Source organism: Meleagris gallopavo, chromosome 31, assembly GCF_905368555.1.
Source record: "Meleagris gallopavo chromosome 31, MGAL_WU_HG_1.1, whole genome shotgun sequence".
NCBI classification, from domain to species: domain Eukaryota; kingdom Metazoa; phylum Chordata; class Aves; order Galliformes; family Phasianidae; genus Meleagris; species Meleagris gallopavo.
This window is the reverse complement of record NC_139434.1, coordinates 2,049,407-2,072,789: the sequence shown is the minus strand read 5'-3', so window position 1 is coordinate 2,072,789 and position 23,383 is coordinate 2,049,407. Positions and strand designations below refer to the sequence as shown.

The following is a 23,383-nucleotide window of genomic DNA, read 5'->3' as shown; positions in this document are numbered from 1 at the left end:
CAGATCAGAAAGTCCCTTTGAAACTGGTCCCTAAGCACTGCAGTAGCATTTTGTAGTGGTAAAAGTAGTGTATTACAGAAAGCCTGTTCCATACCAGCACAGAGTACAGGTTAGTGAAACAGGTCCTAGAGTTCCAAAAGAGTAAGACAAAAGGAGTTCAGAAGAGCTCTGTTCTCATCCCGTGGACAGAGGTTACCTGTCAAAGGCATCCCACAGCCACAGCTACTCATCTCCATGCACTCAGACATTCTTTCAGGCTTCCACAGTACTTTTCTGGCTGAGATAATTTGTATATATGATTCCCTTAATGTTGATGTGCAGTATAGCATCGCTTTCATACAGGACAGCTGTTTGTTAAAGCTAAAAACACCAATTAAAAAAGGCCCGGCACCTTGAAGCAAGTTTTATTATAAAAGGCCTATTTATTCTTCATCATCATCTTCATAGTAACGGTTCCTTTTGATCTGTTCTTCCACAGATAAATCTTCCATATCTTCACCCTCCCAGAAACCAACATCTTGGGATTTGCGATTCTGGTCAGAAGATTCCTTTGCAGTTACATTGGAGAAGCTGGAATGTTTTGGAGAATTTGGTTCAAGGAATTCTTCATTTGGGGTTTGCTGCTCTTCCACAGCATGTTCTTCCTCATCTGTCTCTGCATTCTCCTGGCCATTTTCTACAAAGTTGTGCTCTGCTGTTTTGACACCAGGCAATTCCCGCTCTTCCTCTACATTTTTCTCCTCAGCATTCTGCATGTTCCTATTCTCAATTTTTTCCTTTTGCTTTTTGTCTGCCACAACCTCTCTCTCCAGTTCCTCGCTTCTTTTCAACATGTCTCTCTCTGCCTTAGAAGGAGAGGATGAATTGTCTGTTTTATGGCCTTTCACAGATACTGTTCTAAATGAGGCTGCTACCGTAAAGGGACGACTTCTCTCCTTCAGTGAGGAAGATCTTCTTAACTTTTTGAGATCCAGATCCACATCCTCCAACACATCTGGCTTGGAACTCTCTTCTTCTGGGGGCCATTTGGGTTTTAATACTTTGATACCCTCATCCAAAGTGCTTCCTTGAGTACTTTGGTCAGAGGGAGGCGGCCAGGCAATCCTGAGCTTTTTTGTTTCTGCTGGTTTCTCTTCTCTTTCAGGCAAAGCTGAAGCTTTTGCTTCCATAGTTGCTGCCAGAACTCCTACTTTTGCAATTGGGGCATCCTCTACTCCTGGGTTTTGAGGACTCTCAGTTGCATTTACACCATGGAGAGTTTTCTCCAGGGATTCCTCACATTCTGTTTTGCTTGACCACAACTCCTTATGCTGTTTGTGTCCAAAGCCTTCATCATAATTACCTTTAGCTTTGAAGAGCTGATTGAAGTGAGGCTTGCAGTAAATATTCCCACGCAGAGATGCGTATGTCCCAAGACTGTACAGAGAGAGACAAAATCAGATGTTAGCATTCTGTTTCTCAGCTGCTGAGACAAAGGTATATTTGTTACATTCCTGAAAAAATTAAATTTCTTCCAGAAGGTTCAGAGAAGACAAGTCTGCAGTTTTAATGTGTTTGCATGACCCTCTTTTCAAGTGTCAGGAGGTGGACTTTATGAAAAGGTCCACTTTTCATAAAGTGACATTACAAGTTACAGAATACACTGCATTAAGTGCAAAGGCAACTGGCAGATCTAGGACTGCATTACCACGCTCCTATTCAATTCACTGGATTATAGTTGTTTTCACTTCTGCTAAGCCTGGACAGCATCTTACTCAGCTTCTGAGAATAGGAAAGCCACACTTCCTCGAAGGCAGCCAAATGGAGCAATGTGTTTACCTGAGTTTACTGTTGCAATAGGAACAGCGGAAACAGCTGATGTGGAACACCTGCTGGTTGGCCAGGAGCCTTTCCATTGGGTACACTGTCTTCTGACACCCAACACAGGTTTCCTTTGCTGGCAACTGAAACTTCTATGGGAAGAAGAGAAAGTTCGTTAGCTGGAAAATGAATCAACTGCTAGGAGACTTGGCTTGGATTCACACACAGCTTCCACGGTTGTCAGAAAAATGGCAGTATTTCTGCAACCTCAGTGCTAATTCTGATAGAGTGGGTTCTGGTGGGCAGAGTGAGGAAGAGGCTACAGCAAGCCCACAGGGATCGGTGTGGTTTGACAGCCAAGGTTATGCCCCAGTGAGCTGGGCATCACAAGCTGAGAAGGAACAATGGAAATGCTAGAACCCAGCTGTAACTTTGACAGTTCCCAGAAATCTATTATGTTTCTGCAATCTCATTTTTTTCTTTATGGGAAAACAATGAAATATTTAAGTAGATACAGTCATTACAAAACTTCCCAAAATAAAGTCAGCATAGAAAAAGATTTGAAAACCTCAACATAAAAGGTCGAGGCTGGGGAGAGAAGAGGAACAGTGCAGACCGCCCTCAGCAGTTTGAAGTCGGTTTTTGCTAAACTCTCTACTCTTTTAAAGAGGAGAAAATAGCCTCAGTGCAGATGTGGGCAGCAGGAAATGCTTCTGACTTCATTTGTAAGCAATTCCAGTTCTACAGCAAAAAAAACTGTAGTCGGGTTTCAGGACAAACAGCCCTCAAACTTGCTCAAGACTTAAAACTGAGCAGGGCTTTGAGGTTAAAAAGCTAAAACTGTTTATGTAGTTACCAAGAGAATTTCCTGAGAACTTAGTGCAAGGGTAAACTTAAACACTAAGGAGTCAAGCATCGCTGCCCTGCTATATGGGAACAGTTTCAGACTTTGTTTTTTGAAAGCATCAAGGAAGCAAGCACATTGTCCATAAAAAAGGTCACTTGGTGCCATTCACTTCTTGGAATCTGTTATGGTTGGCCAGCAGGAAAGATACCTCCAAGAAAAAAAATAATTTGCAGATGAGAAATGGGCATTCTCAGGCTGCTCAATGACAGCAACTACTTCCGCAGCAGCATAGGAATGCCTGAGCTCCAGATCCATGGGCTTGCATAGACACATTGATAGTACAGCATTTAAAAACTTCTTTTTTTTTTTAGACACAGAATTACCTGTTACAAACTTATTGAAAAGCTCCAAGGAAAAATACTGTGGCTAAAGAAAAAAAAAAAAAACAGGAAGATTGCAGGAAAACATAATCACAGCAATTCATTTATAACAGACAAGAAACAATGGTTAGGCAATGAAAGTTACAATATGCAAGGGACAGATTGCTGAAGACAGAGCCAGCTGAAGTCCGTTTGTCACAGCCATAAAACTTGCTGCCAGTTTAATTCCAGTTTAATAGATATTTCAACTTTTTAAGGTACTGCTTTAAGCTACAGTAGATTAAAGTTCTAATTATGACGACAACTAGACCAACAAAAATTTGGAGTTCGTTTTGAGAAGACCCACAATCCCTATGTGCTGCCAAAACTGCGTATGAACTCTGCATCTCGTGTTGCTAAATGAAATCTCAGAAAATGAGAGTTCACCAATTCAAATAAAACTCTGACCATCCTCTTTTGCCACAGGAAGAAAGGCAGCAACAATTTCCTTGCCCATCAAAAAGTGACCCCAAGAGCTCAGTTTTGCAACATTATATTAGAGTGCTGGCATGTGCTTCTGCAATGTGCATCCTCATCTAAGAAGAGGAACTTACTTGTATAACAATGAGCCCTGTGTCTGATGGAGAGGTGTTTTGGGGTGTGAAGAGAAAGAAATTCTTTTCCAGGTATACTACAAATAGGAGCTACAGGAGGAAGGTGAGGCCCAATAAGTAAAGAACTTGAGAGAAAGCTGAGAGTTGAGCTCACATTAGGAGGGAAGCAGAAGGCAGGAGTAGAGATTAGGAACCAAGAACAGGAAACAGAAGCTGGAAAAGACAAATAGGAACCTTAAGTGAATAAACAGCATCTAGGTTTCTATCTGAGCAGTGCAGCATCAAAAGCAGTCACAAGGTAGAGGACTAAAATGGTTATAATAATAGGAAGAGATTGCAGAGGACCAAAATACATAGCTTGCATGTACCTTGTATGCTTTCACAGACAGATTACAAAAACATTACAGGCAGCTCTAATTTCTTAAGCTAGCATTTATATCCCTGAACACTAAGAATCCACATCTCACTGGCCTTGCTTAGATCAGTGCTGTTCCTCTCCAAGATGGGGAAAACAACAAAAGCACACTTGTTTCCTCAGGAGTGAGCAGGGAAGCCTGTGGCAGCCCAGGGAATAGGCATCCTAACTCCAGACAGCACATGTGACAAGTGCAGTGTGATCAAAACGTTCAGAACTGCTGTCTGCATGGCTAATAAGATTAGCAAATACATTCCTACCCAAGAAGTGCTCCATCTGCTTTGGAGCCCCTGCTAAAGAAAATCTAACATTGGAGATTTGTTATTGAGAATGCCACACTTCATCCTCTGTGGAGTCACTCATCATTCACCCCTGATATTAAATTTCTACCAACTGCTGTTGCTTTGGGAACAGCTGGAAGAGGAGCGTGGAGAGGCAGGTCCTGGCCTACGGAAGGCTCTCAGGTTCAGGACCTCAGTGCCACCATCTAGGAGCTCTGACTTCACAGGAGGCACAGACAAACCCTGGCAGGATCTGCATCCCTGCTCAAACCCCTTTTTCCCCAAACTGAACAGGAACAGGCAGCCTCTGCACAGGGCAAACTATTGCAACAGCAGCAGCACAGCTCAAGCTTCATATGTGAAGAACAGAAGTTTTGAGATGCTTCTCCATTCAGCACTGAAGTTCCCTCACAGTCAGATCAGAGATTAATACAGTTACTTTGCTGACAGCTTGGTTGAATGAAGGCTTTTCACTAATAAAAAAAGAAGAAAGTTGTTTCTAACTGTTGCCAGTGTTTGAGAATAAATAGCTCCTTTACCTTCACCGTTTTTGGCAGAGATGCATCCGTCTGGCCAAGTGATTTGGAACCAAAGTTTTGCTGTTTTGTGCTGACAGGTTTCTGAATTTCTGTCTCACTCTCCAGGTTTTGTCCAACTAAGGGAAGAGAAGAGAGGAATGAAAAGATCATTAGAGTGACATGAAAACCACGGAAAGTTTATGCTGATAAGGCCAAATAGCAATCCTACCAGCTAGGGGCTAAAATTTAAATATTATCAGTCTACTCATGTGTCAGAATAGTTAAGTTGATACATCACTGAAACTTATTTACAGAGATCCAACACCTAACTGTGCTGTCATTTCTGCAAAGTGCTCTCACTCGGCCCTGAATTCAGGTGTAAATCTAATGCAGCATCAGGAGGATTTCACTGAATGGGAATTGTCTACCTCTGGTCAGTGCCAAAGGTATTTGGTAGTTGTTGTGCGTTAGCAAGTACATCCAGCCTTGCACAGGACAGACTTTTAGTATGAGAAAAGTGTTTATTAGGTCAAATTTATCATTTGACAGGAGTGGTCCTAAGCATCCTACCAACAACTGATGGGTAAGAGGGAGCACTCGTCCTCAGTCACACATCCTACTCTTGCTGAGGCAGAAAAATGAGTGCTTACCATTGCCATCCTCTGAAAGGCCGGAGGGGAAAGACAAGTTCTCACCTACAGAAACCTGCAAGAGAACATTGGGCAATGAGCACCTGCAATCTTAAGAAGTCTGAGAATCATGGCCCAGGTAACACACAGAGTGACAGCATTAGCACTCCGACAGGAAGATTCTGGCCGTACTACCGGCACACAAAGCTACTTTTTTGTTTTGTAAGGCCCAAGACAGAGTCCAGCTGACTGTCAAGAAGGTTCAGTGCTTGCTACAAGGCAGATACCCTCACAGTTACAGCTCTTGCAACATTCAGATCATCTGCTGTAGTGTTCACACAAACATTGTTTTCCTCCAAACACCTGCAGCCTGTATGTCTTTATCTCTTAGTCATTAGAAAGCCTCTCTGATTTTGTTGATGCATTTCCTAGTTCTTACTGAGAAAATCCTTGGCCGCCAAGCAATACATGTTTACTGGAAATCTCATGGCTCCCTCCAACATTTGACAAATCTATGATACTTAAGCATTCAAAGACAGTGCTTTCCAAAACAAAAGAAAACCCTAACAACAACAAAAAAATCCCTGATCTCCCACAGTTTTTTTTAAGAGGTGGTTATAAATCAGTTTCAGATAATGAACACATTACAGATAAAGCACTCGATGTAGAGTTGTTAAATTTGGTACTATTGCTATCAAACAGCTCTCTAAGTAGCTACACTGAGAAACTAAACTCCTGTAGCAAGATTAATGGCAGGTCATCATTAATTCACTTTAATGAGTGAATGGTCCATTGCAAGCAGCTGACATTTGCAAATTAAGGAGGTAACAAAGAGGCAAGTTAGATAAATTAACACGCGTTCGTTGTTGTACTGACAAAGTAACAAACACTGGTGTACCGGGAAGTGCATCCACACGGTCTGTGGGTGTTAGATTATCTGTCACACTTATCTGATTTCTAAATCGGTCATGGATTCAGTGTAAAAAATGGCAGAGAAAGCTAGCACGTTTCTCCTGCTCTCTTTTTGCCTAAGGGTTCCTATTGCTGACATTCATACCAGTAGTTTTAATTAGGCTTATTTCCAAATTTCATCATGCCATTTCAAATGGACGATCCTGATTCCTAAACAACGCTCTCTTCAGGTTCCTTATTACACCTGGACTCCTCAACAAGTAACTTAGCCAGCTGAGTAGATCACTTTTATTCAAATCTTCCATGCAACAGCAGAAAAGTATTCTGATTTCACAGGTGTTCTTTTAATTAACTCACCTTTTAGCAGAAGCAGCCTCAACCAGTTAAACACAGAGCTGCTCAGCTGTCAGAAACGAACAGCTGAAAGCAACAATTTGGCTCCTGGCCCAAGAAAGGCTGGAAAGCTTTAAAAGCCCTCCTGGCATTAGGCTGCCACGTGTTCAGAACGGTTTGAATACACAGTACCCCAATTATTATTCAGCTACTTTTATCCCGTCTGCTATCCCAGTTTAGTACGAAATGGTTGAGCGTGCTTTATTATCTCTGTATTCAGAGAGTAATTTAGCCTCAATTTACAGCTGAAGCTCAAAAATGGGAGCAAACCCAAACTGGCACTCTCTGCTACCTTAACCAAAACGTAGCTGCTAAAGAAGAAATGGTGACAAAGTCTCCTTCACATGCACTGCATCACACAGAGCTTTTCATCCTTTATGTTATATTTAAAAAAAACAAAAAACAAAAAAAAAAAACCAAAAAATGTACTTGAGAATCATTATTTTTGTTAGGGAGTATGACACAAAAGTTTAGTTGACTTCACCATAATCAAATATTAACAGTAAAGTCAAACAAAACCAACCTCAAATTAGATGTTTCAAATTCTCATCAGCTGCTGAAGCCATTAAAAAATAAGTATGACAACCATACTAACCATATGTCATTTTAGAGAAGATGGGAAATCTGCAAGAAAACTTTAAGACTTATCTCTAGAAGTTCTTTACAACTTCAGAAGTCTTCAAATGACATCTGCTAGCTTATAATGTAGATATAGTCTAGGTTACAAAAAAAAAATAAGGAATTCTGCAGGTATATAGTCACCTGCTTAGAGTCAGTTTCTAAATAGCATGGAACAAACACCTCAGCTGAAACTCAGCAATTTGTTCCACTTACAGTGAAGTCCTTGATCTTCACCAGCATGAGCATCTTACCTTCTCCCCATCCTGATAGGAAATGCAGTCCTCAAAACTTGGTGGCATATTCTCCTTCTGCTCAGATTTGTAATTCTTGATTTCATTTTCACTGGCTTGAATCTCATTCTATAGAATAAAGCACTTGAAAGTTGACAGGCACTTTTCTCCTAGGAAAGTACTTGCTTTTTTTTTTTTTTTTTTTTTGTAAGCTGTTTTCCTAGCACATACAGCAATAACTACGTGAAAGAGCTTAAAAAAAAAATCAATACACATTTGCAAAGTGATGGATTTTAACGAGGAAAAGAGATGGGCTGTAGAATTTTATTCTGTGAAGATAACGACAGCCCTTTTCTCTGACTGCAGATTTCCTTTAAGATCAACTCTTCCATTTTTGTCCTGCTCACTCCACATCTTCACTTTCCAGACATGTTAACTTTCCAAGATAAGCACCATATAGAGCACTGATTAATTGATAAATACAACATAAAAGCAAAACCTACTTGTTTCTATACTAGTAAAAAAAGGGGATAAAAAACAACTGTCATTTACCAAGATTTCTGTTCTTTACAAACTGTCTTAAGATGTACACAAAAGAAGCTTTCACACTTAATAATAATCCAGCAAAACCTCGTGTTTCATTGCCACAGGATTCGAGATAATTGGGGAAAGACTCACACCATTCACAAGGCATCTTCTTTGTAACATGGAAGACAGACAGCCAAATGCCAGCACTAGCAGCTGGATTCTGAAAGCCAAACAAATCTAACAAGTATGTAATTAAGTGCAGGTCTCTGACTATGCTGTTCTCCATCTCTCCCTACCTTTTCTGTCACCTGTGATGCTATTAAAAGAATTGCTTCTCACCATTCCTCTAACCCACTGCAAAAACATCCACCAGTTTTAATCCAGACCTAATTATACAACAATGCCCACAAAATAGCTGATCCTAGGAGAGATTATGTCTCTCTTTTGCAGCATAGATGTGACACGGTTTCGGAGATGGGAAATACAAATACCACACTGCCATATCAAAAGACACTTAGTTCCTTTGGCAGCAAAGAAGGAAAATAACCGAGACTTACAGATTCTATTCTAAGCATTGCAAACATTAACCTCATCAGCACCTTACCTGCTGCCCTTATTGACGTGCCAGGCCAAAACCAAAAGAAATTCTGCTAAATGGGACTTCCTAAGAGCTTGAGGCTGCACTGACACTCAAACTGATAGCACTAGGGAATTGCAAACGACAGCCTCAAGAGAAAAGAAAATCTATGGTAAATCTCTTGCCATTAGGACACACCTTATTGAATCGGCTGCTACTCTGAGCCACAGACTGGAAGAAATAGTCTGGCAAACTGAATAGAAGTAAGAAACAGGACTCAGATCAGCAATTTGCAGATAACAACGTTTGCTGCACTGGCTGCAGTGCCTTTTTCCACTCATGCCTTGAAGGTTACTAGATTTTCCTGCCAAGAGCTGCAGAATCAAATCTACACCACAGACAAAATTGAGAAATCATTTCAGTTAGGTGGAGACTATTTCCCTTAGCTTAAAGCTAGTGTATGTTATAGAAGTGAGGTTTTTGTTTATTTCTAGCATGCAGAGAGCTCCAGACAGGCAGAAAGAAAAAGAACGTCAGTTAAGTTTCAGAAGGACTGCAATCAGGACACCAGCAATTAATTTCCTGGAAAACTTTCAAGATCATTCCAGCAAGATGCAAATACTTGTTACTCCCTGCAGCACAGTCAATTCTTCGTTAGAAATGAGTCCTACGAGCACAAAGGTCTCTTCAAAACAAGATGGTTTTTGTAACATCATCTTTCCAGCCTCAGTTTGGGGCTAAAATTCACTTCTACTCAAGGCAAACAAACTTACCGTGGTAACGAGGCCTGCAGAACTGCCCTGCTTGGACACAGCTGCCTGATACTTTGCCAGCCTATCCTTTATTGAAGTTTCTGTTAACCGAGGCATCTCTAGGCTTTTCTTGGTCTCTACCTTATCTGGGCTGAGCGCTGGACTTCCATCTACAAGATGAAAAGAATTACATGAGTAAGAAGTAATTACATGAACACCAACAGCACACATGAAAATTACAAACCCCATCCCTTTACCAGTGTGTCAAATCCTTCAGTCGCAGGCTCTAAGCCCCGTAATCTACCCAGCTAGTTTCAGAAGCAGCACGTTCACCTGACACAGATTTCAGCCAGCGGTCTCAGAAGCAAACAGTATGAACACTGATGACTGTTATTGTCAAATGACAGCAGCTGTTACAGCAGCTAAGTGGAAATTCACATCACTGATGTAGAGGCACAGTTGTTCGTCTTCTAAAGAAGACATAGAACACAAGGAAGAGTTTTGCTTGCCAATTCCACTTTCTCCATGAAAATATTTACCACGTGACGTGTTAAAAATGAGGATTTCAACAACAAACATGTTATAAATTTCAGTTTAGCCTCACTCATCCTTGGAAGCATCGGGATACGGCGCAGGGACAAGAATTAAAACAAGGAAGACCCATCATCAAGTCACTACTTATTTTCTAAATTAGATTGACTATTAAAAGTAGTCATGGGAATGACTGCTTTTATTGATTAACACTAATTATCTCCTGTACCTCAGTTTCTTTGCTTAAGGGGGCAATGCTTTAACATTCTCAGCAAGATTGAGTTAGTTAAATGTGATGTTTGCATAGACTTTGCAGATGGGAGATAGTTACACTTCTTTCTACTTATGAAAGGCAAAATTTAATTCCATTGCGTTGTATATAGTATTTCCCTATTATATAAACTGGGGAAAACAAAGAAACAAACAGGGGGATTACTGACCTGATGCACTGTGACTCTTCTCTCCTTGGCCAACATCAAGGTCCTCTGAAGAGAAGCTGTTTTCAGAAATCCTCCTACCAATTGCTGTCTTCCTCTGGTCTCTGGCAACCTATTAGAGACAGAACCCACCTATCAGCTGCCTGGGCAAACAAAGACTGTTGCATTTAATCCTTTAAGATGCATAGGTGTCACTAGCAAATCTGCTTTACTAGAATAAACAAGTCTAGCAGGTGACATCTTATTTAACCAATATTAAGTTTGATCACAGAATACATGATGACCCTTCGTCACCTGGAAAACACTGTTGTGAAGAGGTTCCTAAATGTCCTTCAGTAAAATATCTTGGTTTAAAAAAAAAAATCAGAAGACCACACAGGTGAGCTTTTTAGCCATTTACCACTGGAAGCACAAAACATCAATCCAGATTTTTGCATCTCATACCACTTCTCATGAAATTAACGTTCAAAGTCATTTTCTGAAGATTTAAAATTGAACAGAATGATGAAAGGAGTAAGATAACACAAATCTGCATTCATTTTCAGCTACAGAAAGGAAAAAAATTACTATGGTAACAAAAGCTATCTAGAGCTATTTGTTTTGATTTGGATCTCTTGTGCACTCGGTACCAAATAATTCCCTAATTAGGTCTGATAAGGCTTAAGCTAGAGTGCTAGAGATAAATATTCTCAGATAAACAGGATAATCACTATTTGCAAGGCTGCACTGGTGGGCAGTTTTGTAGTTACACCCCAAGTGTTGTGGCTGGCTCAATCAAATTTAGGGCTCATTTGTTGAGACCAACTCCCCAAAACCTTGCGCTCAGTAAGAGGAATTGTGAAAAAAAATTCAGAGCAGCTGAATGCTCATGAAATGCAGTATTTAACTGGACCTCATTGAAATAGGACGTTTTCACAGCTGACAGACAACATTCCAAATACTAGAAGGTGATAGATCTTCGTTATCTCCCTCCTTAGGAAAGGTTAAATCACAGAGACAGAAATTACTTTTGAGGCTGATTAGACAAGAAGGCAAGGCAGGTTTGGCAAGATGCTACAACCACACATCCCCGCACCCCCACCTCCTTCCAACAACTTTCTTATTTGCTGGTCACCAACCTGAAGGAAATTCCAAAGTTTTATTTTAACAGAACTGCACTGTAAGACAATCACTGTGAAAAATCAGGCTGCTTTGGCACACAAAACAGCACTTTACCAGGAAAGGAAAATGCAGCTGGAAAACTTTTTTTTTTTTTTTTTTTTTTTTTTTCCATTAGCATGGGAAATATTTCTTATTTCTGTGGTTTAAGGCTTTGTTAACTTTTCTTACTGGAAAAGAGCTTAGCTATGACAAGCCTTTTCCTTCCACTGAGTGCGTTGATAGGTTCAGTTTGGGAGTGCCTGCACACTTGTAAGAACTTGCAGATTCCTTATTCTGAGCAAACTATCCTTAGATGATTCTTCTTCAGCCTATGCCTGCTTTCATGTCACCTTCAGCCCACACATCTGAAGCTCTCTCAGCTCAGAAATTGGCCCTACAAAGGGTCTAGCTTTTCACTAGCATACAGAAAATATTGTTATAGGCAAAATACACAGAAAGAGAGGATGCTGTAAGGATAGAAAAACCAAGTTTATTAGCCCACTTGAAACTCTGAACTGGTGAATTCAGATAAGCTGTGGGTGTTTTTTAATTTGTTATATGGATCACATACACTCTCTTGCACACAGCAGGACTGATGAAGCTACAAATGGAACAGAGTTTGTAGTACAGACACACAGGAAATTGAACTGGTGAGCAGCATTCACGAGGAAGACTCCACTGCTGGGGAACAAAAGTCTTAAGAAATTTAGATCTGGTGTCTGGATTCCAGCTTCACTGGAAGAAACTATCAGTATCTCTCTGGGAAAAAAAAAACCAGACTGGGTAAAGCTGATGTTGCGTAGATTTTATATCAATAGTCTCACACCGTGGAAGAAAAAAAGCACAGTAATAAGTGAAAAATGTTTACCAAAAGGAAGGTGAGAGACTTTCTCCATTACCACCAACAGCCTGACCACAAGTAATTAGGCTGATTAGGGTGCATGGAAGGTAACGCCGTTAGCATGAAGGAATCCCTTACTCCCTGGTTTAGGCTTATCCCACTCGGTTCCCTCTATAATTCTGGGTGGGCCACTATTCCAGCAGCTTGTGCTGCTTGCAAAATGAAATAAAATATTCCTCATGGCTGGAAAGCCCCAGTGTTCTAAGACAAAAGAAGGAGCGCAGAGGTACCACAGAGTTAACAGCATTTCGCCTGGGGCACAAGGAGCTGTTGGGCAAAAGACCAAAAAGAAGTTACACCTATTTCATTATAGACAACTGTGTCAAATGTGACCCTGAGCATCAGGTTAAATACACAAGGCATAATAAGTTCTTGCCTTAAAGGAAGAACACAAACCTCCATAGAGATAGCTTTTTAAATGAGCCTTGCAGAACTGCTTGCTCTTTCTTTTCTTCTGATCTTCCTTGGGTATGTTTCTGCAATCACTTACAGGAAGAATTCTTTGAAATTGATAAAAGACCCAATGTTTGGCCTCTGCTTAGCGCTGAGGCAAACTAGACCAATGTGTTCAGAAGTATTTGTGTCTTTGTGGAAGAAAATGATCTGCCTTATGTCGGAGTTGTAGAAGACAGAGCAAAATCTGAACAAATAGATGAATAAACTGAGAGAGTTTTGCCCTGAAAATCAAAATAGGTTTGTGCAGAGTCTGTGATCAAGTCAGGAAGTCCAGGCAGTAACCTGGAATCTTGCCATGGACTTACCCAGCGACCAGGCGAGTTATTTTATCTTTACTGCCATGAAGCTACAGCCATGTTGCCACATAGCTTATACACATGTTTTTGTCAGGAAAGCTCTGGCAGTGCTTATACCATAAGACTGAAGCAAACACCAAGGAAAATTACCATTTCTCAGGTGAAGGAAGCCTTGCCTGCACTTAAGCCAGGAGTTCATCAACCAACAGGGTTCAGGAAGAGTATAAATGGAAGAGAGAATTGCAGATCCTGCAGTCAGTTCCTACCTCAGTGAAAAAGATCTGTGTCCCCATAGCGCTGATCTATCTTCATTGTACGTGACTACATGACATCATCCTCCAATCCCCAGATAAAATCCCAGAACCAGAAACCTTACAATAGTGCTTTCTAATCAGACACCCCTCCCCCCGACTTAAACTTCAGAGCCCTTCGTGCCTTTTCCCTTCCAAAATTATAAAGTAACCAGATTAACTGGGAATAGGAACAGGATTTGAACCTAACCTGGAGAACTTAATATCTACTGTATGATATTTACTGCATTCACTCAGATTTCAACCACATTCAAATGACTAAGCTTAAGAGAATTATCAGTTCCAGATTCAGTCATCTCCAAAACAATTTTATTCCCCAGGCTAAGACAAAATTACTTCACGTCCATCTGCAGAATGGTACTTTCCTGAGGGATCCTGAAGGATTAATCCTACAGCAGAGGTTCAGAGAAGTGCTATCAGGAATTCACCCTCCAAGTCCCACCCTGCAAAACAGCCCTGATAGCATGGGTGGCTCTTGGAGAATGACAAAGACTACAAAATCTAAGCTGTGCAATTATCCTATACAGACCCCAAACTTACTTTACCAAAGAGCTGCCCCTCCGAATCTCCTGATACACGTTTTAAAAAACCTTTGTACAAAATCTGCTAGTTTTATTCAACAGCGCAAGAAAATCACCCACAGTAAAACAAAGCCAGAAGTATAGGAAAGTATGAGAAAACTGGAAACTCCACCAGCCTCGGGACTATGTTGCAAGTCAATGGCATATGCAACTCATTTTCTAGTTAAGCAATTCTCCCCCGGGACACGCAGTCTGCAGTCCACATGCAGCATCAGATTTCATGAGCAGTTGTAGGAAAATGCAAGCCCTGTGCATTTGCAAGTCAAAACGAGTGAAGGCAGCAGCTCGTGTGGCGATCTTTGCTGCTTTATCCCTGCGAGGATTTTCTGATAAGAAGCGTTTGTTAGGATACAGAGATGAGAGAAGAGAGAGGAAAAGACGGAGGTATTTCACAGCACTTCCATACACACAAATCTACATCTGGTCGTGTCACACACACACGGATACACACAAAGCTCTTCGCTCTGCCAGCGCATTCATCTCAACTGCGCCTGCCGGTACTGTAGAGCTCTCTTCAACTTTTATATACAACCACATCGATTTCGACACAATTCATGTTTACATAACTCATCTTCACAGGAGGTAAACACTCCCTTCACGCTCTGAAAAAAAATCTTAATGAATTCCACACATTTTTCTCATTTTAAACGTTAACCTTCTATCAAAAGCAAATTCATCTTACATCTGCAACGAGCAATGGACAAAGCAAAGCAGCGCTCCACACGTATTCATACAGCTCAAATAAGTTATTAACAGCAGCTATGCTATTTTTCAACTAAAACAATGAATACAATCACTCAGTCAATAGCTCTGAGCCACTCCCTCCGGGGATTTTTCCCGATGCCCAGGAGGCAGCAGTTTTAGTTTCCCTTCAGATTTGCACACTCAGATCCTTACCTTGGGCTGGGCTGCTTCACCCTTTTCGAACATCATCTTTAACTTGTTCAGCGGAACGCTGTACTTCTCTATCTTCCCTGAAGACTCTGTGTTTTCACTGGCTTCGGGCTTTTCCACTTCTCTGGACTCTCTCAGATAGTTTTCCATTTTACCACTCTCCTGTGAGTGGCTTTGAGACTTTCTGCTGTCAACACCAGGACACTGCAGCTGACCAGGGGTGCCAGAAGAGGCCTGGATGTGAGATGCTGTGCCGGCTGCCGGGATCTGCTCTGTGTCTGAGGAAAAAGCAAGGCTGCTTCCAACTCCCAGCTCGGGGCTCTCGACCCTGTGCCTACCCTCAGCACAGCTGCTTCGGAGCGTTTCCTTCCGAGATTCCGTTCCCGGCACTGGATTCTCCCACTTCTTCTTTAGGACGCTCAGATTCCCTCTCTTAAAATGAGGGGGAAGATTTTCTGTGCTCTGAAAGAACAAGAAGTTAAATTCCAGTTATGTGCCTGATGAAGCACTTCCTTTCTATGAGAAAGGAAGTTAAAGGCTCAGTACTGAGCTCAGCTCTCTGCTTTTTCAGACAGCTGTGAATAGTTACAACTGTGCCACATGGAGAAAGCATCCAGGATAGGAAAGGAAGGAGGGGGGAGAAGAGAAAAGTCAGGAGCTAAAGCAGGAAGTGAGCAAACAGGATGGCCTTATAAGGAAAAAGGGAGTCAAGGTCTAACGAGTTAAATGACACACAAAAGGCTCGAATCCACACACGAAGGGAAGGGGACCCAAATCCACATAACAAGGGTCTCTAGTCCCGGAACAAATAAACAGCAGCAGCCACAGAGATGTGTGATGTGCCAAGAGCTGCAATGTCTTCCAGCTGCTTCAGAAGACAACAATTAATAACCCTTCCCAAAAGCCACTGATTAGCTTCCAAAAACCAGTACTTTTTGATCTTTTGCATTTATGCTAGCACTAAACAGAAGCATTTCACTTACAACAGATCTGGCTTCAGTATTTTGTACCATGCAGAGAAAGGCTTAAGCAAGGCACAGACAAGATATTTCTGTTTGCTCCCATTCATAAATACCAGATCATTTGCTGGACTTTCTCTTCTGTTTCACTCAACACACTGAAAGCTCCGGACAGGAAACATTCACACAAAGCACAAGCGCTGCCTTACCACTGTGAGTTAGATGGTAATACATGGAGAACATTCAAATGCTTTCCATGTTAATTTTGCTCCCAAGCAGTTACCTCTCCTCAGAGTAACAGGCCAGCCCACGTTTGATTCATTCAAATCTATTACCTGCCAGCATTGCATTTTTGCTGTCCCTCCCTTACGGAGTCCACTGTGTATCAGACTCATTGCAAGTGGAGCAGGTCTGCAAGGCTTACAGGAATTAAACAGGATTAGCAGCTATATTAGGATTTAAGTCTCTCACCCCATTACTCTTCTGGTCACATTTTGAACACTGCTTTGCAAATTAACTTGAATCCATGTAGGCTTCAAAAAGATCAGCTCACTTGCTAACTGTACTTAAAAGAAGGTACTAAAGTTGTAAGGGAAATGTTGTAGTGTAACAGAAGTACTTGTAACTGCACAGCAAGTTTACACCTCTGCATATGAGACATATTGCTAAGAAGCCCAGGCATACTTTACAGCCCCAGTCATTTTTGCTTGGGACTTGCCTATTCATGATCATAGAAGCAATGAAGTAAACTTAAGACTGGGGAATAATTTTTAGAACACTTATTTTATCACTCCTGCATCCCAGAGAGAAGTAAAATGACTTCTGAAGCATTGCAGAGATCAAGTAAGCATGCTCCAGCAAAAACATACCTATATATCCTGCAAATATTGCTGGTCTTTTAAAATGAAAACTAAAAGGTCTGCTTCTGAACACCTGGTCTTCCATCAGGGTCTCCTGACCCCATGGCAGTAAGTGCAATGCAGTGGGAATGCAGGGCTCCAGCAGAGCCAAAAATGATGGCTCTCCCACATCCAGGGACAGTTTGAACTCTGTGCAGCATTTCAGAGAAGATCCCTTAACGGATTCTGCAGTTATCAGAGATGCACGCTAGATTTCAGAGAGGCAGGCAGCCTCTTTTTAAGCAGACTTTTAAATTTAGTTGAGAAAGGAAGAGGTACCACATAACTGCCTACAGCTAAGAACAAAGAGGTTGTGGTTAGAAATGACAGCCAACTCGTTCTGCCTTTTGCTTAGGAGCGAACTGGTGATTCAACATATAGCTTTGGGCAAGTCACTTGATTTTCTTTCCTTTCATTCACAGTCTAAAGAGAAGAGGGAATGGGTCAAAGGCAGACACTGTGTCTGAGTCTTCCGTAGGATGCACAGCAACAGCTTTGATATTTCCAAAATAAACTGCCACAGGAACATTTCATGCAGGTGATCCATTCTGGTTGCTTATTGTCTAGGAAACAGATACTTACGTTTCTTTTTTTCTCAGACGTGGCTTCTTCAGCTGCTTTCTGATACCTTTGGGATATAGGAAGGAGAAAAAAAAGAAAAAAAAAAAAAAAACAACAACACAACAGTTTTAAATTAGAATATTGAATGATCATGAAGAAAGCTGAGATTTCATTTCCACCTAGGACTCTGTGCACTTACCAGACCTACTAAATAAAACCCAAGGCTGGAAAAAACAGTAGTGAATAGCACCTGAACAATGCGAAATGACAGACAGTTTTGAGTCATCCAGCTTACAGTAATGACATGCGCTGATAATTTTTATTAGCTAAGCACTCTCATTCTCAAATCAAGGCAGTTTACCTTGGAATAGCTGTATTGTTTCTCCCACCCAGCTGTCTGCTGTGTCCCCTCACAGGAATATTGCCTCAGCTATTTATACAGCAGCTGCTGAACCGTAACAAATTACAGCTTGGCATACACAGAAAATCTACATAAGTGCCAGTTTATCGTACCATGCTGGGTGGTAAACTGCACCAATTCAGCAGTTGCTTCATGAGCAGCTGAACCACCCCAGCAGTGGAAACGTTAATCACAGCCCTCTGAAGATAAGCTACCCTGGATCATGAATCAAAGTCCTTTAAGAAGCAATCTGCATGCCACTCTGCTGGGACGGAGCACACCGACCTCACTGATCAGCACACTGCACACAGTGATTGCACTTTGCTTCTGAAATGCACAAATTAATCTGATTAGACACATTTTGCCATTTGTAACCAAAGCTGTGCTTTTCAAAGAAAAGAATCACCTCTCAACGTGTTTCTGTTTTTCTTGTCTGTGGCTCTTTCTTATCTGTGCAATTCTACTTTTGATAAAACTATGAATATGCTACAGGCCATAAAAATGAGTCACTAAACTATAAGTCATCAGCTTCAGACTTTAAATAATGGCTGGTATCAAATCAAGAACTAATGTATATCAGGGGCACTAAGGAAAAAAAAGCCCCTTAGAAGGACCAGGTTCTTCCTAAGGAAGAAGAAACTTACACACAAATACCTGTCTTACAGCTGATGAACCTCAGTGACTTTGTTTTCCTTTTGTGAATTGTGTGCTCCTATGTAGGTTTCTTCTCTCCTCATGCAGAAGATCAAACAGATTGCACTCTTGTTTATTGCTGCTCTAGAAATCGCATTTACTGCACAGACTGAAAGCTGCTGAAGAATTGTAGCTGGCCTTCTTTAATTCATACAGATGTATTAACCTGTGTCTTGTATACTGCAGAGCTTCCAAAATTGGAATGAGACACGATGAGAAAATAGTTTATGGAGGAATAGAGATCAATACTACTGGAAAAATCAACAGAGACATGGGGATGGAAGTGCAAACTGGAAAACATAAACAAGCACTGAAAAGTTTCAGGCAGCACTCAGTCAGTCAGCCCACTGCAGCGCACTGTTTAAGTTTCTGCTGTTGCAAATTTGCATGTCTCTAACCTGGCAAAACTGATAATTTAAACACTACGGGGATTAAAAAAATATTTCCACGTACAAATATTTAGGTAATGACAATTTAGAAAAAAACACTCCTCTCTGTCAGTGTCAGAGTTGGCAAAGCCAGTAAGCAGTGCTGTGTTTTTGCAAGGAACTGACGCTGCTTATGTAGAGGGACTCCACTCGATTAAGGAATAGCAGTTTGGATTACTTCCAATAAGCCCTTTCCAAAGGATTACCAACATTTAGCAAGATGACTAGGTTCTGTAATCAAGTTTCAATGAGTGAATAAATTACCTTAACGAGACTGGTCAAAGCAAGCAGCTTCTCCTAGGACAGGGTACTTACAGAGCAACATCTCTGTTTGTATGAAGTCCAGAACGTAATTATCCTTCCTCTGTTGACTCCAGAAAGTTTCTCCCATTCTCAAGATTTAAATAAAACAACGCTACACTATTAATGCAAGTCTGGGTCACTTGGCTGCCCAGCTCCCACATTAAGTGAGAATCCCATACAGCTCAGGAAGCTGCAAAATCCCATTTTTCATGAAGTAAAGTCCATCAGCAGTAGCTGCCTACACTCCAACACTATATCCTCTGAATCTAACTGTAATCACACACTTTCTGACAGCAGAAAGAAGAGATTATAACTCTGATATTTGAAACAACGTCAGCAACTAAAAGCAGTTTTGCACAGCTATACTGAACCAGAAATGCAAATGCCCACAGAGCAATATTATTTTAGAGAAGCAAAGCAACCACCAGTGAAGCAGCAGTCGTTCAGTATCTCAGCTTTAACCTCCCCACGCAGACTGTGTTCAGAATCCTCGCAGTACTTACCTGGAGAACCTTTCCACAAGAGCTGATGACTTATTTCTGTTGACGAGAGAAAGCTCTTTTGCAGTGATTTTCAAAGACTGAGAAGTCCATTGTCTTCTATTAAATGGGGAAGGCTCCATCTTATCACCACAAACACCTGCTGAGGAAGAAAGCACAGTGTGTCAGTCAGTAGGAGTTACATGAGCAGAAAAGCAGCTCCACAGAGTGATTTGATCATCACCATCTGAACTCAGTTCACGAGATGCTGATCTACTCGTGCCACCAAGTGCTGATCATCCAGAACATGTCCCTCGACTGACCAAAAATTACCCCTCAGCATCAGATTAAAGTCATAATTTCCTCTGCAGATGCCATTGAGATGCTGCCCCTGATAAAACACCAGCCACAATGAATGGGGCAAGAGATAGATATGAGCCAGAACACGAGTAAGAAGCAGGCTGTGACTGAAAGGGATGCTGACACGAAGCTCTGGCTTTCCTTTACACACACACAGGCTCCAGGAAGCCCTACTATGCCCTCTCTTGTTCTGCTTTCTGAACCAAATGCTCTGGCATTTATGTAAGAAGGCTTGAGTTATGAAAGCTAAGAGGATGTAATTCCTATGCAAACATTTTTCATTCACTGGTGGTGTTCACTCTTCATGCAGCAGCCGTTTCCTCTGTGAGCCAACATCAGTCTTCTATTCACAGAGGCAGCTGTAAATCTCTTGTCACAAGAGCTAGCAGTTACCTAAAGGAATAGTTTTGATTACTTTTGCCTTGCCGTAAACTGGAAGAAATTTTGTACAGCTTTTCACAACATAAGTCAACAAGTCAGTATCAGATATACATATATGTATATTTATTTATTTATTATTTTTTTTTTACAGTTTTCTTTTGTGGAGGAGGAAAGGAGGGGAGATTAATTTAAAGAGTTCCTTGATAAGACAAAAATAAAGCTTGCGAGGCAACGCCTTTCCTTTTTTCCTATTTTCTTTTACCCCAGCCTCGAGTCGCACAATGCCTGCAGCAAGTGCACCGCCTGATCCTGCAGTGGTGACATCAGGCAGGCTGATCTCTTTCCCGTTTTTTTCCATCAGTTTTTTAGCTGACCATTAGGTTACAGAACTCCAGAAATCTGAGTCTTTAAAAGGCAGCTTAGGAACTTGCTATAAACAGTAAAATTTAGGGATAACCATCTGAAATCCGCACACGCATATAACGCAATTTCTCGAAAGCATCGAAGATTTGGGGTTCTGCAGCATCTCAGTCCAAAAGAACTCAGCTGCAGCAAGTGGAACCTCACTGATCTGATGTGGAGTTGAGGCAGAAGAACCTGAACCAATGCTGACAGGGGAGAATGGGTCTGCAAAGTGCCTGCTGGAAGCAGAGGAACCACTCCAGTGCTGCACCCTGCTGCTGCGCAGAGATAAAACACGCAGCTGATGAACACCTCGCTGCCTGGTGGGAATCGTCAGGAAGAATGGGGCTTTCTCTGAGATTCCTTTATTCACCTGATGTAATGCAGAGAATGACACACCAAGCCAGCACATGTTTTTCAAGATCGTGATTTAGATGGTGCTTTTAGCTGTACAGGTTGAACTATCATGGCAAACCAGAAAAGTTACACTATTTTTGTCGTGGTGTTGAAACACACTGAAACTACTTATCAGCATTACGTTTCCAGTCGCAGCTTGCTGCAGCTTCAGGCTCCCATCTCCCACTGAAGGCAGTCTCCAAAGTGCAGCCATCGCCCCTTCCAACAAGAGAAACTCAGACCGAAGAGTTACTTTTTGAAATTCATGGTTTCCAGAAAATATTTTGCATCCCTAAACCACCTCTTCTGTTACCCTGAGGAGTTCTGTCAGGACTGAACTAGAATAAGGATGCTCCCTGGTTTTCAGACTTAAAAAAGCTGTCACTCTTTACCAGCTGCACAAATGATCATCCACAAAGATAATGGTTCTAATTTGAATGTGAGGGGTGCTCAACATCCTCCCTTGTTAACAAGAATACCTTACATGCAAATAAATCAGCGTTTCTGTGATGACAAGACAGAGCCCCTGCTGTCAGTGTAGCAAACACTTAGCACAGAGATTCCATAAAGGCACGAAATACATCCGCAGAGATTGCAGATTAAATTTACTCCTGAAAAATGCGTCTGTTGAAAAAGAAGAAACTCCGAGCCAGCTGTCTAATGCTACAGCTTCAACTTCTGTTTGGTGATTAATCTGGAGCCAAGAGAAGATCATCTGAAGCCCCACTTTGCAGTTTAAATCACCATTCTCCAAACAGGAGTCAGTTCTGCCCAGGAAACAGTAGCAGGGCATTCATTAGAAGCCTCTCTTGGCAGACAGCAGCTTGCTGACTGACATGCACCTTACACGGAAGGACAGTTGCAGTAAAACACTGAGAAAACAAAATCTAGTTAAATTGTGCAGAAAATGGGCCTTAATTTGATACCTATGCAAGGAAGCCTTCAGCAATCACTGTTTGCGGATGAATTTTTCCACCATTGTGTTACTGTTTGGTTTCCTCACCATTTGCTGCCTTACAGCCACAGGTGCACCAGGACAATCAGCACTGTTTTGGCAAACTCTCTGTGCAGAAGTAGCAGCCGCTGCTGCGACATCGCATGGGAAGTTAAGGAGCATTCATTCAGAGGCTCAGCTGCTGTAGGGACACGAAGCGGGACTCCGAGATGCCCAGAAACGTCCTGCATTCCCAGCGCCATTCCACGCTTTCAGCCCCATTCGCTTTCAGTTTCATCTCATTCAAACACCTTTGCCCTTCTTTTGCTGAAGAATTATTCCAACCCACGTCAGGAAGGAGCTCTTTGTTGTACGATTAGAATTTAAACAAGATCGTGAGCATTCTGCGTGCTGCGACAGTTATGTTAAAGACGGAAAGGAGTCCCGAGGAGGAGGAGGAGGAGGGGAATCTCGAGTCCTGCAGGACGCCAGGGAGGGAAGGGCCGCATTGCAGCAGCACAGCGTGGGACTGAAACCCACCCGTGTGGCAACGGCCCGAAGGAAAACCGCTCCTCAGCGACCGCCCCGCAGCCCGGAGCAGCGCTCCCGGCACCTGCATCCAACCGAGCAGCGCCGCACCGCAGCACCTCTTCGTCCCGCACCCACACAGCACCCTTCTTCCTTACTTTTAACCCTCGCTCCCTCTCCGCTCCCCGTGCTGAGCTTAGCGACCGCCCGACCCCGCTGCCACGGGCCGGCACCGTACGGACACCGCTGGGCTCGAGAAGGGCAGCCCGAGAACAGCCGAGCGGCCCGCCGGGCACCGCCGCCCCTCCCCACCGCCGGACCCCGCACCCGCAGCCCAGCGCCCGCTCACAGCCCGCCCCGGCACCCCGGACCCCCGCTGACAGAGCCTCAGCGGGCAGAGCGCCCCCCTCCGGCCCGGCGGTCCGCGTCCCACCTCCCTCCTCACGCACCTGCGGCGGCTAGAGGCGCTCCCACGCGCACACCTGTCGCGGACGCGGTAACAACTGCACCTCCGCGCCGGCGGCGGCGCCGGGCAGCAGCGCTGGCCACGCCCCTCACCCCTCTAGGCCACGCCCCTCCACCACAGACCACGCCCCAATCCTTACCGCGAAAGGGGGGAGGGGGGTTTCTTCATCCA

At 42.6% G+C, this 23,383-nt stretch overlaps 1 protein-coding gene across 4 annotated transcripts; it reads right to left on the bottom strand.

The window, feature by feature from the left end:
* Nucleotides 1-388: 388 nt before the first annotated feature.
* On the bottom strand, nt 389-23,322 carry LIMA1 (LIM domain and actin binding 1). 4 transcript variants are annotated; one of them, XM_085212437.1, is made up of 12 exons: nt 23,196-23,322; nt 19,770-19,908; nt 17,464-17,509; nt 15,027-15,485; nt 10,448-10,556; nt 9,498-9,646; nt 7,641-7,748; nt 5,485-5,539; nt 4,856-4,971; nt 2,817-2,855; nt 1,819-1,952; nt 389-1,416 (listed from the first exon to the last, which is right to left on the bottom strand). In XM_085212437.1, exons 2-12 carry the CDS (start codon nt 19,886-19,888, stop codon nt 423-425), a joined length of 2,328 nt encoding a protein of 775 aa, XP_085068563.1. In that variant the 5' UTR covers nt 19,889-19,908; nt 23,196-23,322; the 3' UTR covers nt 389-422. The 4 variants fall into 4 exon arrangements, with proteins under 4 accessions (XP_085068563.1, XP_085068562.1, XP_085068565.1 ...); XM_085212436.1 differs by having other exon boundaries at nt 19,770-19,905; XM_085212439.1 differs by lacking the exon at nt 2,817-2,855 and having other exon boundaries at nt 19,770-19,905.
* Nucleotides 23,323-23,383: the final 61 nt, after the last annotated feature.